Source organism: Eptesicus fuscus, chromosome 2 (genome assembly GCF_027574615.1).
Source record: "Eptesicus fuscus isolate TK198812 chromosome 2, DD_ASM_mEF_20220401, whole genome shotgun sequence".
NCBI lineage: Eukaryota > Metazoa > Chordata > Mammalia > Chiroptera > Vespertilionidae > Eptesicus > Eptesicus fuscus.
Genome location: NC_072474.1, coordinates 60,021,687 through 60,038,002, shown reverse-complemented (window position 1 = coordinate 60,038,002; position 16,316 = coordinate 60,021,687). Strand labels below are relative to the sequence as shown.

The 16,316-nt window shown below is 42.9% G+C and overlaps 1 protein-coding gene across 2 annotated transcripts in view; it reads right to left on the bottom strand.

Moving 5' to 3' along the window:
* Positions 1–13,020, bottom strand: part of SPARCL1 (SPARC like 1) — a 64,242-nt gene extending 51,222 nt beyond the window's left edge. Inside the window, exon 1 of one of the 2 annotated variants that reach the window (XM_028148271.2) lies at positions 12,904–13,020. In XM_028148271.2, coding sequence (XP_028004072.2) covers positions 12,904–13,000 — 97 coding nt within the window. In that variant the 5' untranslated portion in view covers positions 13,001–13,020. Of the gene's footprint in view, positions 1–2,995; positions 3,352–12,903 lie in introns of those variants that run through there. The other variant, XM_008143574.3, reaches the window with a different exon arrangement.
* Between the last annotated feature and the right edge of the window lie 3,296 nt (positions 13,021–16,316).

Sequence of the window (16,316 nt, the reverse complement as noted above, 5' to 3'; positions counted from 1 at the left end):
GCATTTCTTCTCACTCTCCCTAATGGCAATCCGAAACAGAAAACTCTTTGGTTTCATTTGACTTGGCCATTAAGAATCAACTAATTGATGAAGCATAAAGACTCACAGTTATACATGCTTCACATTGAGGCCCCCAGGGGAATACAGTAGTGTCAGGTTTTTTCTCTCTCATTTCTTTGGGTAAAAAAAAAGATAATTAATTTAAAGAATATTTCTTTCATGATACCCAGTTTTACTACCAGAAAAATCATTGCAAGTGCATAACCAAACACTGTGTGTTTAGTACTCTGCCAGGAGCTATATTTAACATTAAAAAATTCATTTAATTCCTACAACAACGCAAGTTGTGGGTTGTATTATCACTATTTGCTTCATAAATGGGCAACCTGCGTCTTGGAGGTATGATGTGACTGCCAAGCTCACATCACAACCTGTAAGAGGCAGAGTCAGGATTCAAATTCAAGAGTGTTAGAATCTGAACCCATGCTCTGTCCACGCTGCTGTGCTGACTCTGAGCCAGAGACGTGGCATTGACATTTTATTACACAGCAAAGCTTGTCCGTATAAGGAAGAAACCCTGAGGGAAAACTTGGTGCAAATTCCCTTTCCAATCAGGACTTGTAGGTAGGCTAGTGCTTTAATAATAGCTATGATCAATTGATTACTTCATATCAGGAGTAGCTGTTTTCTTCACTAAATTATTACAACATGTTTCTGAGGTGGCAGCTAATGTTATGACCCTTATTTCCACAAATGAGGGAACTGAGGCGCAAAGAGTCCTTTGTCCAGAGCCTGGTAAAGCCCAGATGTAAACCAGGTCGGTATGCTCCCAGAGTCCATGATCTTATCACTTTATTATACCACCTACCTACAGTCGCTCTGTTCTCCAGAATTCTGTCTATTTAAAAATATATATATTTCAGAGAGGAAGGGAGAGGGAAAGAGAGATAGAAACATCAATGGTGAGAGGGAATCATTGATTGGCTGCCTCCTGCATGCCCCCTACTGGGGATCGATCCCATAACCTGGGCCTGTGCCCTTGACTAGAATCAAACCCAAGACCCTTTCATCCACAGGACAACGCTCTATCTACTGAGCCAAACGGATAGGGCTGTCTACCTTTTGATGCCCAGGACACAAACCAGGCTAGCCCCAGGTGGACCACCTTTGCAGACTCAGATTTTGGGGGAAGATGCCCTGTGGGCCCTGCATGAATGAGACTCTGGCCTAGTTAGGCACCTCTTGGGCAGCCAGGTCTACTGGGGAAATTCTCCTGGATTTATGGGGCCCCCTTCTCCTTCGCTAAGGGTTGTTGCAGAATGATAGTGAGGTTAAAGGGCACCTGAAGTCTTTTAACAACACTTGTTTATGTTCTTGGTGAAGAAAGATTCCCAACATGTTCTGAACATTGTGCTAAACTTCACTAAAATAGCAGTGTTTGCGCAGTCTTACAAATCAACTGAATAAAAAATAACACCCAGTCAAGAGGAAAATAAAATGAATATTTTTTTTGGAGTCGTCCAGATACATCACTATTCATTTTATTTTTTTCATTGCTATTTATTATTTTTACTTAGTTGATAAGTGAAACTGCTCATGAGAAACTATTGGGGATTATATCCCAAAGGACCTGGAAAGGAAATCCAATACTCTAATTGCTAAATGGCTGCATAGACATTTCCTGAAAGAAAAAAAGGCAAGATTTATTAATAACATGTACATATTCTTTTCCAAAATGTGGAAAGCAGCATTAGTTGATTGGATGATAAGCAGACGAAACCCATGGCTTTGCTTTGCTAGATCTTGTTCAATGAAGAGAAATATGTACTTAAATCTTTCCCAAGATGGGTGTCCTTTTTTTTTAATAGTCCTAGTTAACAATGTTTCATAACCATCAAGGTTTAGCTGTGAACTGAAAAAGCTGGTATCCATGAGAAGGGGGCAATTAAAAAAAAAAAAAAAAAGACTTCTGCTGAGTTGGACCGAGGGAACATTTCTATTCAGTGTGCTTCGGCCCTGGGCCAGAGGAGAGCTCAGCTACAATGCCAAGGTGACATATTTAACCACTTTGCAGATTAAAGGCCGTATGAGAGAGATACTCTTTCTGCAGTACCTCTTGGTTATACTATCAGCAGTATCGATCGGCAGCTGAAAGCGTGGTTTTCTCCTGCAGGGTGACCTCTAATACCGGGAGGAATGAATGAGCATGACTTGCATTTTAATTTTTATTTTAGAAGATAGAGCCAGAAATGATAGTACCTTACAATATAAGAGTTATCATAACCTCTTTAGCTCTTTAAGTCCCCTCCCTCTTTTTCCCCTTCTTAAATAAGACATCCTTGGGAATTAGAGAAATTTTATGTTATGTGTGTAAACATCTTAAAAATGAGAGGAGGAGACAAGAGACAATTTGTCATAAAACTATAAGAGTGAATCAGGAAAGGAAAAATAGTCACAAAAATAATCAAGGATGAATATAGTATTAGGGATTTTTCTACCTTTTGGAAAAGCATAATATTCCATTTCTACATTGCCGATAAGTACAGACTGGGGTAATGGTGGTGATGAGTAACTTCACATGATTTAGATATAAAAAATGCACAAATTACTTTGATTTGAAAGTTTTTTAAAAGACTTTCATTATGATTTATTTAGTATAATTAGTGAAGTATTTCTACAAAACATAGCTCAGGGTTCAGACTTAACCAAGATCTGAATGCAACTCTAGCTGACAACAATTCTACATTTGTATTCTTGCTCTATACTAAAACCATCATTTATTAGTACTTGCTACTTAATCTTGGAGAAGAAAAGGAAACATGAATACAAGAGTTAAAATTCCCTATTAAGTAGCTTTTCTATAAATCAAACAAAAGTTTAAAAAAAATAAATGAATGGCTTTGTATTAGGCAGAAATCTTAGATATCTTCATCAGATCATGCAAATCAGTTAAGCACATGCAATTAGATGATACAGTAAACTTATTAAAATTTACCTTCAGGTAGGCGGCTGGACTCAGAGCCTTGGCAGAAAATGGAAGTTGAATCCCCTCTTTGCACACAGCCAGGGAATAAAAGTTTGACAAATTCCCAATACTCTTTAAATCTCTTCCCTCATTAGCTTTGCTTCTTTGCACAGACACACATTTGAGACTATTGGAGTTGAAATTCTGCTGCTCTATCAACTAGTCAGGGTCTGAGGTGACGGACCAGTTAGGAGGGTGGCACCGGGCTGGCGTATTTCAGACTGTCATCGTTTTTGTTGCAGATTCCTGCAGTTCTCTGGCAGGCTGGCCTCTCGCGAGGGAGCGATGAGCTTTATGAGCAGTGCAAACCAACGGGGAGAGAGTTAACAGTCTTCCCCTCAAGCTCTTGTTCTCAGAAGCTCATAACTTGGCCAGAATATAAGCGCTTGGCTCTTTATGCATTTCCCCCCCCCCCCCCCCTCCAAACAGCTCTAAAAGGTTTTATAAGCAGGATCCCTTTTTAGGGGATTTTTATTTTAAGACTTTGAAAAGAAACTCCATGCTGTTTTTTCTTCCTAAAGGAAATTAAGGGTGGGGGTTAAGGAAGGAGAGAAGAATTGTAGCAGATGCATTTCCACATTGCTTAATTGGAAATTATTCTCAGGAAAACAGTCTGAATTTTAATAATAGCAGGGTACTTGAGATACTTTAACCTTTCTGTAAATGACCTTCAGAAATTTACGTATGTATAGAGCACCACTCCTATTACAGATGGCTTGTATGCTGATCCACAAATGTTGCAGGTCATAAACTATTCTTCCCCAACACAACTCCCTACTGAAACCCCTTCTATAATGATTGATTTATAAGAAGGATTTTCCCCATAAATAGTCATGCATTTATTTTTGATTTGACATTCTTGTTATTTATATATGAGTCTGATCTCCTCTACTGCTACTTCTACATTTATTGCACATTCATAATGCTCTATACACTGTGCTAACATTTTTATTGTTGTTAATCCTCAACGGAGGATATTTCCCATTGATTTTTAGTGAGAGTGGAATGAAAGGGGAGAGACAGAGAGAAACATTGGTGTGAGAGAGACACATCGATTGGTTGTCTCATGTACTCACCCAACCAGGGCCAGGGATGGAGCCTGCAATTGAGGTATGTGCCCTTGAAAGAAATTGAACCCGGGACCCTTCGGTCCTTGGGCCGACACTCTATCCACTGAGCCAAACCTGCTAGGGCTGTGCTAACATTTTTTAAAAAAAATATTTTTATTGATTTCAGAAAGGAAGGGACAGGGGAGAGAAATAGAAACATCAATGATGAGAGAAAATCATTGATTGGCTGCCTCCTTCCCGCCCCTTACTGGGGATTGAGCCCTAAACCCGGGCATATGTCCTCGACCAGAATCGAACCTGGGACCCTTCAGTATGCAGGCTACCACTCTATCCACTGAACCAAATTGGCTGGGGCTGCTAACATTTTTTTAATGCATTATTGCAGTTGGTCCTCACAATCTATATGAGGTGAGTATTAGTATGTTCCCACTTGAGGGAAGTGTGTATAGTGGTAAATAAAGTATGCACGCTTTGAGGCCACACATCCTGTGTTTGCATCCTGGCTTAACCACTTCCTAACTGTATGACCTCAGGCAAAGTATATAACCTTTCTGAGCTTTAGCAATTTATCTATAGCATGGGGCTGTGTTGAGTTATTCAACCTCCAGGCTATAATACCTCCTGAGTGAGCTATGAGCTCGTTGAGGGTAGAAATGTGACCCTTCTCTATTCTCCATGTGCCTAGCACAGTGCTTTGCCTACTGTAAGTGCTTCATCAACATGGAGTAAATGATTGTAATGTAATTTAATTTAGATTTTCTGCATTTATGCCAAATTCAGGCCAAAAGCAAACCAACAACAAAAATAAATAAAAATCCCACCTCTATTTCTAGGTAAATCTGCCTTCAACAATTACCTCCAAGCACGTTACAAACCTTTGCCCTGTTTAGTTTTCAGAACACCACAAGAGAAAGGTAACAAGAATTATCTCTATTTTGCAGTTGGGGAAATTTGGGAGCAGAGGAAACTGGGCAATTTGCCCAGGAACTGAAAACAAGTCATGGCGCAGCTGGGAAGAGTCTCACGTCTCTAGAATCAGGATGACTTGTTTCAAGCTGCCTTTCCAGGCACAGGATGAAATGACGCGATGTCCTTTTGCCTCAGACAATGGGATGTTTTTCCTCAGCCAAGGTCTGGGGTGTGGACATTCTCTAAGTCTCCTTAGAGAAAAGATCAAAGGGGTAGGCTGTGTTTGACTTTGTTTCTCTGCCTCTGTGCACATCTGGGTCTGAGAAGTGAGGGAGACACAGACACCATTTCTCCAACACTCCTGAGGGCCACGGGTGTGGTGAGACTATTGCAGGGTATGCAGGACAAGTATTTCTCAAGATTATGCCCTGTTTAGCTAAAGGAAATGTTTTCTTGGACCCACAATGTTAACTCCTTATTCTAATACTATTCCCCGCTTATTAGAGACTAGAGGCCCAGTGCATGAAATTTGTGCATGCGGGTGGGAGGGTGTCCCTCAGCCCAGCCTGCAACCTCTCCAATCTGGGACCCCTCGAGGGATGTCTGACTGCCCATTTAGGATCGGGCCTAAACGGGCAGTGGGACATCCCTCTCACAATCCAGGACTGCTGGCTCCCAATTGCTCGCCTGCCTGCCTTCCTGATTGCCCCTAACCGCTTCTTCCTGCCAACCTGATCACACCCTAACCACTCCCCTGCCAGCCTATTGATGGTTAACTGCTCCTCTGCCAGCCTGATTGCCCCAAACTGCCCTCCCCTGCAGGCCTGGTCACCCCTAACTGCCCTCCCCTGCAGGCCTGGTCACCCCTAACTGCCCTCCCCTGCAGGCCTGGTCACCCCTAACTGCCCTCCTCTGCAGGCTTGATCACCCCCAACTGCCCTTCCCTGCATGCCCTGTCACCCATAACTTCCCTCCTCTGCTAGCCTGGTCCCTCCCAACTGCCCTCCCCTGCTGGCCATCTTGTGATGGCCATCTTGTGTCCTTATGGGGGGCAACCATCTTGTGTGTTGGAGTGATTATAAATTTGCATATTACTCTTTTATTAGATAGGATAGAGGCCTGGTGCACAGGTGGAGGCCAGCTGGTTTGCCCTGAAGGGTGTCCCGGGTCAGGGTGGGGGTTCCCTTAAGGCGTGGGGTGGCCTGGGCGAGGGGCCTGTGGTGGTTTGCAGGCTGGCCACGTCCCCCCTCCCCCCCCGACAACCCAAGTGGAGGCCCTGGTATCTGGGATTTATTTATCTTCTATAATTAAAATTTTGTAGCCTTGAGTGGAAGCCAGGGCAGGCCAGGGCAGGTGGAAAGCTTGGCTTCCTCCATCGCCAGGGGCAACCCAAGCCTCCTGCTCTCTCCAGCTCTGTGGCTGCTGCCATTTTTGTTGGGATTTATTTATCTTCTATAATTGAAACTTTGTAGCCTTGAGCGGAGTCCAGGGCTGGCCAGGGTGTGAGGGAAGCTTGTCTTCCTCCATTGCTGGGGAAACCCAAGCCTCCTGCTCGCTCCATGGCTGCAACCATGTTGGTTGGGTTAATTTGCATACTCACTCCTGATTGGATGGTGGGCGTGGCTTGTGGGTGTAGCAGAGGTATGGTCAATTTGCATATTACTCTTTTATTAGATAGGATAGTTCTGTGAGATTTATTTTAGGTAATTTATTTTAGGTCAATGAGAATATAGAGAAAGTTTTAGCTAGAGGGCAATGGAAAAAAGATTTGACTGACAATATTTTTTTCTAATACAAAAATTGGTATTTTATGTTTCTATGAAGTGATCGAAATGAAATTTCTTATAGAAATTTATGTTAGCATAAAAAAGAATTTGGTTAGAGAAAACTGGATTTATCTCTTAAATGTAACTATGTACTTAGAGAGTTCATTTGTAGGTGGCAGAGATTGAGAATTTCAACTCTTTCACTGAATGTTTTCTCTAGATCTTACTAACCTACAACACAATGAAAATGATCCACTGTATTTATTTTTTTCACTGTATTGTTTATAAATAGAAAATAGAATATTTTAAAAAATCCTATCCCCCAGGATATGTTTTTCATCACCAATAGAGAGAGAAAAGGAGAGAGAGAGAGAGAGAGAGAGAGAGAGAGAGAGAGAGAAGATAGAGAGAGAGAGAGACATAGATGAGAGAGAAGCATTGATCAGAACCAAACTCACAATCTTTTTGTGTATGGGATGATGCTCCAACCAACTGAGCCACCTGGCCAGGGCAAAGCAATTTTGAAACAATAAAAGGACCTTGAATCCACAATGTCTTTTAAGTATGGTTTTATTTTGGGAATGTTCATGGGCAAATATCCAAACTCGTATTGTTTCTTGCAGCTGTGCTTTATAAAATACAGCTCATGAAGCTGAGGACAATAAACCTACAACAATACTCACTTAACAAATAAAGTTGTAGCTCAGATTTAGAAGCTTATCCAGTGTCTAAATGTGATGGGAGAACTTAAACTAATAAAGAACTTGTTACATTACTGCATGTGAATTGACCTATATAACATCAGTATTGGGGAGAAAGGTTTAATAAAAGTCAACATCAAAGCTTATATGTTTTTTAACCTTCTAGTGCTATGAGTCCCTTTGAGAGTTTGTTGAAAGCTGTGGGTAAGCTCCTAAAGCCCAGCTATGAACCTCTGCACTCACGGGTTCCATGAAGTTAAGATCTTCTGATTCAAGTGAAGGACTAGAGAACTCAAGAATCAATCCTCAAGCATCAAATGAGGCTTTTTGTTATTCGTAGCACAAGTTTCTGGGTGACATAAGAGAAATGTCATTATTCCTGTCTGTTAAGGGTGTAAGTGACAAGGCGTATATTCCTTGTCAGAAGGAGGCATGGCTCCCTGGGAGTAGTGGAAAGCCCCAGGAGGTAGTGAGTACAGAGGAAGGAAAGTTGCAATGAAAATAGTGTTGATAATTATCTTGGCCAGGAGCCTGCATGTAGGACCCTCCTCACTTACTCCATGTATTAGTTTTCTACAGATACCATAACAAAATACCACACTGCGGGTGGCTAACATAACAGAAATTATTTTCTCACAGTTCTAGAGGCTAGAAGTCCAAGATCAAGATGCTAGCTGAGTTGGTTTCTCCCCAGACTTCTTTCCTCTGCTTGCAGGTGGCTGTCTTCTCACATGGCCTTTTCTCTGTGCTCATGCATCACTGGTGTCTCTTCCTCTTCTTATAAGAACACAAGTCCTATTAGATTAGAGCTCCAACTTATGACCTAATTTAATCTTAATTACCTCTTTAAAGGCTCTATCTCCAAATTCAGTCACATTGGGGGTTAAGGCTTCAACATGTAGAATTTGGGGATGGTGGTGGGGGATACACAATTCAGTTCATAAACCTATAGGAAGCACCCTCCTCCTCGCTTACACCATGGGCTAGTTTGCTAGGGCTACTATAACAAAATACCACTCACTGGTAACTTAGATAACAGACACTTATTTCTCACAGTTCTGGAGGTTAGAAGTTCAACATCAAGATGTTGGCAGGTTTGGTTTCTTCTGAGGCCTCTCTCCTTGGTTTGTAGATGACTGCCTTCTCCATGTTTTCACATGGTCTTTATTCTGTGTGTGCCTGTAGCCTAAACTGTTCTAAGAACATCAGTCATATCTGTTGACTTAATTTAAAGGTCCTATCTCCAAATATAGTCAAATTCTGAGATACTGGGATTAGGACTTTAAGATATGAATTTTGGGGAAACACAATTCAGTCCATAACAGGAATCATTCTTCATTTTCCTTGAAGAATAACACATGTTTGTATCCATAATAAATTTTGGAAGTCTGACAGCCTTTATTTCATTCTGTCTCTCTTCCTGCTGGTATAACATTCTGAAGAAACTTGTGGGTCTCCTGTGCACTCTATAAGGGTCCAAACCATCAGAAAAGAGGGTTCTCCACAGCTCTTTCTAGATAAATCCATTTGTATTCCTGGCTTCTGTTGAGAAGGTTGACTGGATCCATGGGTCACATTCACAAGCCTAGGTAGCAGAAGGTTGTCCAGCTATACCCTTGATGTTCTTCCCAGAGCATTTTCTTTTTTCTTTTTCTTTTTTCTTTTTTTTGCTATCTGAAGGCTGAGAATTTTCAAAATCATTAAGTTCTGGTTCATTTTTCCTTAGTAGCTTCTTCCTCCACTTACCTCTTCCCTCTCACATCTACACTAATAAAACAGAAACATGCAAATTGACCGTACCTCCACTACACCCACCAGCCAATCAGAGAGAGTATGCAAATTAACCCAACAAAGATGGTAGTGGCCACGGAGCTGGAGCAAGCAGGAGGCTTCGGTTGCCCCCAGTGATGAAGGAAGCCAAACTTCCCACCTGCCCTGGCTGGCCCTGGCCTCTGATCAAGGCTACAAAGTTTCAATTATAGAAGATAAATAAATCCCAGATACCTGCTTCCAGTGGGCCCTGGCCTCCGCTCAAGGAGGCGCTGAAAAAAAAAAAAAAAAAAAAAAGGAGGGGCTGGGAGCCATCAGCCCCTCACCCAGGCTGGCCAGGCACCCCAGCAGGGACCCCCACCCTGAAGGGGGTTTGGCGAGCCTGAAAACGGCCCTCAGCCCCTCACCCAGGTTGGCCACTCCCTCCCAGCGGGGACCCTCACCCCATGGGGGCGTGGCCAGCCTGCAAACCACCACAGGCCCCTCACCCAGGCCAACCCACACCCCAAAGGAACCCCCACCTTGATCCAGGACACCCTTCAGGGAAAACCAGCTTGCCCCCACCCGTGCACCGGGCCTCTATCTATACTAATAAAAGGGTAATATGCTAATTAGACTGGGAGACCTTCCAGGAGAACTTTCGGACGTTCTTCTGGACAAAGCTATGGTGGCAGGGCCGAGGTAGAGGCAGTTAGAGGCCAAGAGGGGAGGGCAGTTGTGGGTGATCAGGCCAGGATGGGACGACAGTTGTGAGTGATCAGGCTGGTGGGGGGCAGGGCCATTGAGGGTAAGCAGACCAACAGGGGGGCCAGTTGGGGGCGAGCAGGACATCAGTGAGGGTCAGTTGGAGGTGAGCAGGCCAGTGGGGAGGAAGGTGGGGGTGAGCAGGCCAGCAGGGGGGGCAGTTGGGGGCGAGCACACTGGCATGGGGGGCAGTAGGGGGTGAGCAGGCTGGTGGGGGAGCATTTGGGGGCAAGCAGGCTGGCAGTGGGGGGGCAGTTGGGGGCAAGCAGGCTGGCAGGCAGAGTGGTTAGGGGCAATCAGTCAGGCAGTCAGGCAGGTGAGCAGTTAGGAGCCAGCAGTCCCATATTGCAAGAGGGATGTCCAACTGCCAGTTTAGGCCCGGTCCCTGTAAACCGGCAGTAGGAAATCCTTCGAGGGGTCCCAGATTGGAGAGGGTGCAGGCTAGGCTGAGGGACAATACCCCCGCCCCATGCATGAATTTTGTGCACCGGGCCTCTAGTTTTACTATAAACAGCAAGGGAAAACAGGCTGTGCCTCCCATACTTTGTTTGGAAATCTCCTTAGCTCAATATTCAGGTTCATCACTTACAAGTTTTGCTTTCCACCCAACAGTAGAAGATAATTAAGCAAAGTTCCTGCTAATTTATAACAAGGGTTGCCTTTCTCTAGTGTCCAGGAACATGTCTATCATTTCCTCTGAGACCTCACCAGAATTACCTTTAACATTTATATTTCTATCAACTTTTTGTTCATGATAATATATGCATTCTCTAAGAAAGAAGATTTCTCTATGGTTCTCAATTCTTTCTAAGCCCTTTCCAGAATCTCCTTTAATGTTCACATTTCTACCAACAATCTCTTTAAGGAAATCTAGACTTTTTCTATCATATGCCTCAAAATTCTTCCAACTACTACCCATTATCTAATTCCAAAACCACTTCCACATTTTTGGGAATTTGGTATAGCGGTGCCATTTATCAGTATAAAAACTTCTATTAGTTCCTAACAGTTGCCAGAATAAATAACCAAAAGTTGAGTGTTTTAAAACAATAGAAATTTATTTTCTCAAGGAGCTAGGGGCTAGGAATCTGAAATCAGCAGGCACAGGCTCCTTAAGAATGCTTTAGGGAATAATCCTTCCTTACCTCTTCCTGGCTTCTGGTGGCTTCCAACAATCTCTGGCATTCCTTGGTTTGTAGCTGTATCATTCTAATCTTTTCCTTTGTCATCATATGGCTTTCTTCCCCCATGTGTCACCTCTGAATCTCTCTGTCCTATTTTCCTAGAAGGACACCAGTAATTGAATTTATGGCCCATCCTTATCCAGTATGACTTTATCTTAATTACATCTGCAAAGACCCTATTTCCAAATAAGGTTCCATTTACAGGTACCTGGGGTTTGAAACTTGAACATACCTTTCTGAGGGACACATTTCAATCCACTACAAGGTTAAGTTGCAGATTTGACTCTAAACTTCTAGTTGACCAAAGGAATGAGGTAAATATGATTAGTGGTAGAATTCATAATGTAAAAAAAATTCAGAAAAAACATACAAGACACTAGGTAAAACAGCAAATGGAACCCTTACAGCATCCTTGCAATATCATGTTTCTTTTAGATGTTTCCTACAGCATCCCTTGGTGGATAGGTAATGGAAAAGGGCTGAAGTGCAATTAAGTAAAGACATTTTGTGAGAGAGTGACAAATGATCTGTGATATTTGTTCTTCAATATTGACTTAAGCAAAACTCAAAAAAAACAAACAAAAAACACACAACAACATATCACACCTAAAACAACAACAACAACAAACCCAAAAAGCTAACTGCTATTTGTAGTAATTCTGATCTTTGGTTTAGGGGTTCAGTTTGAACCTAGTTGTCCCAGCTAAAAAAGTTATGTGTAGGGATATACTATATATCAGGGGTCCTCAAACTTTTTAAACGGGGGCCAGTTCACTGTCCCTCAGACTGTTGGAGGGCCGGACTATAGTTTAAAAAAAACTATGAACAAATTCCTATGCACACTGCACATATCTTATTTTTGAAGTAAAAAAACAAAACGGCAAAAACATCCGCATGTGGCCTGCGGGCCGTAGTTTGAGGACATATATGGTATATCCAGTGCTTTAATTCAGAATTGATCAATTCTAAATTGAAGGACATTAGGAGTTGAAGTTCAATGTCTGCCATTTTCTTGTACCTTCAATCTTTTTTGCTTACCTCCCTATCAGGTGCCAGATTAACAAAGTATATTCAGCAGGCCTAATAGGATCGTGCTAATCACTGATGCCATTGAATACTGCCAGAAATAAATTCTACTACCTGGAAATCTAAATTACACCAATCAAGCCCTTAGAAGACAGAACCCGTGTTCAAAATCCTTTTCTCTGGAAGACGAGAATTGATGATTCAGAGAGCAATTCCCAGCTCTGAGACTTTCTAGCTGTGAGACCTTAGGCAAATACCTAACCTCTCTGTGTCTCCATGTCTTATCTGTCAAATGAGGATGATACTAATATCTACTTCACAGGGTCATTTTGAGGAAAAAAGGTGATATTTACATAGTGCTTTGTCCAACCATGATTGGATTAGGGTTTAATAAATAATGATGATGACGATGAAGGCCACCAATATGGAAGCCGAATGTTGCTGGAGATTGTCACGGAGCCTTCTGTCATAGACATTAGAACGCCTCCTCTTTTCACATATACTCTGAGGGATGATGACTTCCATGCAGGGAGATGAAACACATCCTTTTAGTCAAGCTCTGTAAACACAGCAGCTGCTCACATCAATCCCTGGAGTCCTATGTCCCTGTCTTTTCTCAGACAGAACCCTCACTGACTTTGGGAAAACAGGGGTGGGCTACACACTAGCAATGTGAGCTGTGTAGCTGCTCTCTTGTACTGACCTTACCTTGGGAGAGACTTTGAGCCCAATCCATCCAATTGCCTGGTGTGCCGATCTCTTGTCCAAGTGAGCTGCAGCTGGCCCTCTTCATATTTCTGTGCATTTGACCTGCAGGATGTGCCTCGTTTACCAAGACCGGAGTTTATATGCAGGCCTTCTCCCGGGTGAGGTCACTTTGCAGTTGCTAGCCAAAAGCTGCCCCACTCCAAATCTGTCTGATGTTTTCTTGGCTCCAGTGTTAAGTTCCCAGAGCAAGATGTTTTAGACTAAGAAGGACTGTTTGTGTGATGAAGCAATCCTACTCCGGAGATTTGTTCCAGTGGTGGTGCTTTCTTCTAGGTTTTGAGCAACAGCATTTGTATTTTTGTAAATATTTCAGTTGTGAAAGAGCCCTGGGCGTGTTATAGAGATTTCGTGTGATCTGGATGTACATGTGAGAGCTGGTGATACTATGCTGAAGCTCTAGCTGTAGCAAATGGAAGGAGAACCAGGCTAGGACTGATTAGAATTTATGCTGGCATTAATGGGCTGGCCACTCAAATGGAGACAATGTGAACAATTTGTACCATGTCTGTTCTCTCTAGTATTTCTCAAAAATTTCTTTTATTATCACTTTCCCAAGGGGTTTTGAATATTTTTTTCCTGTCCCCACCCTCACCCCAGTCCAAGAAGTTGTAATACTACAGATATACTGTATATCCATTTATGTACTATATTTATAACTGTATTACATATATATTTAAAAAACAATAGGATTTTTCACCCCTCCCAAGAACCAATTTTGTCCCCTTAATTAATGAGCCTCACCAATTGACTGAAACACAACTCACACATAAAATGTGCAGATTACTGTGGTGTAATAAATTACTGTGGGTGGAGAAACTTAGTAAAATATGTGTCCCTATTGAACTCTATAAAATACTTATAATAGTATTCATTACTCCAAAAAGTTTATGAAGGAACAAGTTGGAATAACTTTTTGAAAACATTATAGTTGCTTTTCTGAGGACATGCAATATTTTCATAATTATAAGTTTTTCATCTTGTTAGCACTTCTCATGTTGTGTGTTAATAGTTGAGATTCAGCAAAAATAGCAGGACAAATATCTCCTGCACATGCTTGCAATAGCTTCTCACTGCCTACCAAGTCAATTCTAAACTCATGAGCCAGGCATTTAAGGCCATCTGCCACTGTATGCATTATCTTTTCTTCACTCTTTCCTTGCTTTGCAATTTTCTGCCTAATGCTTTTGATTGGTAGTTCCCTCTGCCTGTAACCTTCATCCTTAAATCCTATCAATTTTTCAAGGTCTGACATAGATGTATCCTTTCCAAGAAGCCTTCTCTGCTACCTCTGATAGGAGGTTATTATTTTTCTGAATGTCAAATATATATATCCTATCTAATAAAAGAGTAACATGCAAATTGACCATACCGCTGCTACACCCACAAACCTCGCCCACCAGCCAATCAGGAGCGAGTATGCAAATTAACCAAACTAAGATGGCTGTGGCCACAGAGAGAGCAGGAGGCTTGGGTTTCCCCGGCAATGAAGGGAGCCAAGCTTTCTGCCTGCTCTGGCCTGCCTTGGCCTCCACTTAAGGCTACAAAGTTTCAATTATAGAAGATAAATAAATCCCAGATACCAGGGCCTCCACTTGGGTCACTGGGGGGCGTGGCCAGCCTGCAAACCACCACAGGCCCCTCACCTAGGCTGCCCCATGCCCCAAGGGAACCCCCACCCTGATCCGGACACCCTTCAGGGCAAACCAGCTGGCCCCCACCAGTGCACCAGGCCTCTATCCTATCTAATAAAAGAATAATATGCAAATTGACTATCACTCCAACACACAACATGGCTGCCCCATGTGGTCAAAGATGACTGCCCCCATGTGGATACAAGTTGGCTGCCACAAGATGGCCAGCAGGGGAGGGCAGTTGGGAGGGACCAGGCCTGCAAGGGAGGGCAGTTGGTGGTAATCAAGCCTGCAGGGGAGGGCAGTTAGAGGTGACCAGGCTGGCAGAGGAGGGAAGTTGGAGGTGACTGGGCCTGCAGGGAAGGGCAGTTGGGGGGGACCCAGGCCTGCAGGGAAGAGCAGTTGGGGGGAACCAGGCCTGCAGGGGAGGACAGTTAGGGGTGACCAGGCCTGCAGGGGAGGGCAGTTAGGGCCAGCAGGGGAGGGCAGTTAGGGGTGACCAGGCCAGCAGGGGAGGGCCAGCAGGGGAGCAGTTAGGCATCAATCAGGCTGGCAGGGGAGTGGTTAGGTGTCAATCAGGCCTGCAGATGAGCGGTTAGGTTACAATCAGGCAGCAAGGCAGGCAAGTGGTTAGGAGCCAGCAGTCCGGATTGTGAGAGGGATGCCTGACTGCCAGAATGCCCTGTGGGATCGAGCCTAAACCAGCAGTCGGGCATCCCCCAAGGGGTCCCAGATTGGAGAGAGTGCAGGCTGGGCTGAAGGACACCCCTACAGTGCATGAATCTCATGCACCAGGCCTCTAGTATATATATAATTTATCTTTACTGTTGAGAGTATTATAGATGTCTCCCAATGACCCCTTCCATCCAGTTCCTGCTCCACCCCAGGTCTTCACCATTGGGTTATGCATATAATTAGCATATATTTTAAATGTTAAAAATGTAATTGGCTTTATTGACCAATTTATGAATTGGGCAGCATTCCATTGAGCAAGTAGAAAGGAGCTTCAAAGAGCTACAGAAAAAGAAAGGTGTTTAAAGGTGGGACAAGTGAGTAAAAAACTTAAAAAAAGATTGTTTCTGCCTAATAGATCCCATTGTCCCCCCTCATTTGGGGGGACAATGAGATCTATTAGGCAGATTACCTCACTGTTGCAGACCAGAAAATTCCAGATTAACCACTTAAGATGACATTCCTGGGAGAGGCTGAAACTGAAATCAGGTTAGGTATTAGCATTAGATCTTGGTTTCAATAGCATATTTTAAAAAATAATTTTTATTGTAGTCAAATACATATAAGATGAAATGTACCACCATATGCGTTTTAAGTGTACAGTTCAGTGATATTAAATACATTCATGACATTGTGCAACCATCAGCAAGCACTACCTAGCTTTATAACTCTTCATCTTGTAAAACTGGAACTTGTACCCATTAGACAATAACCCCCATTTCCTCCCTCCCCTCAAAGCTGGCAACAAGGTTTCTATTTCTGTCCCTATGATTTTGACTACTTTAAGCATCTCATATGAGTGCAACCATACAATATTTGTCTTTTTGTGACTGACTTATTTTACTTAGCATAATGTCATCCATGTTGTAGCATGCGTCAGAATTTCTTTCCTTTTTAAGACTGAAAAACATCCCATTGTATGCATATACCACATTTTGCTTATTCACAGTGACAGATAGCATCTGTCAATGGACATTGTATTGCTTCTAC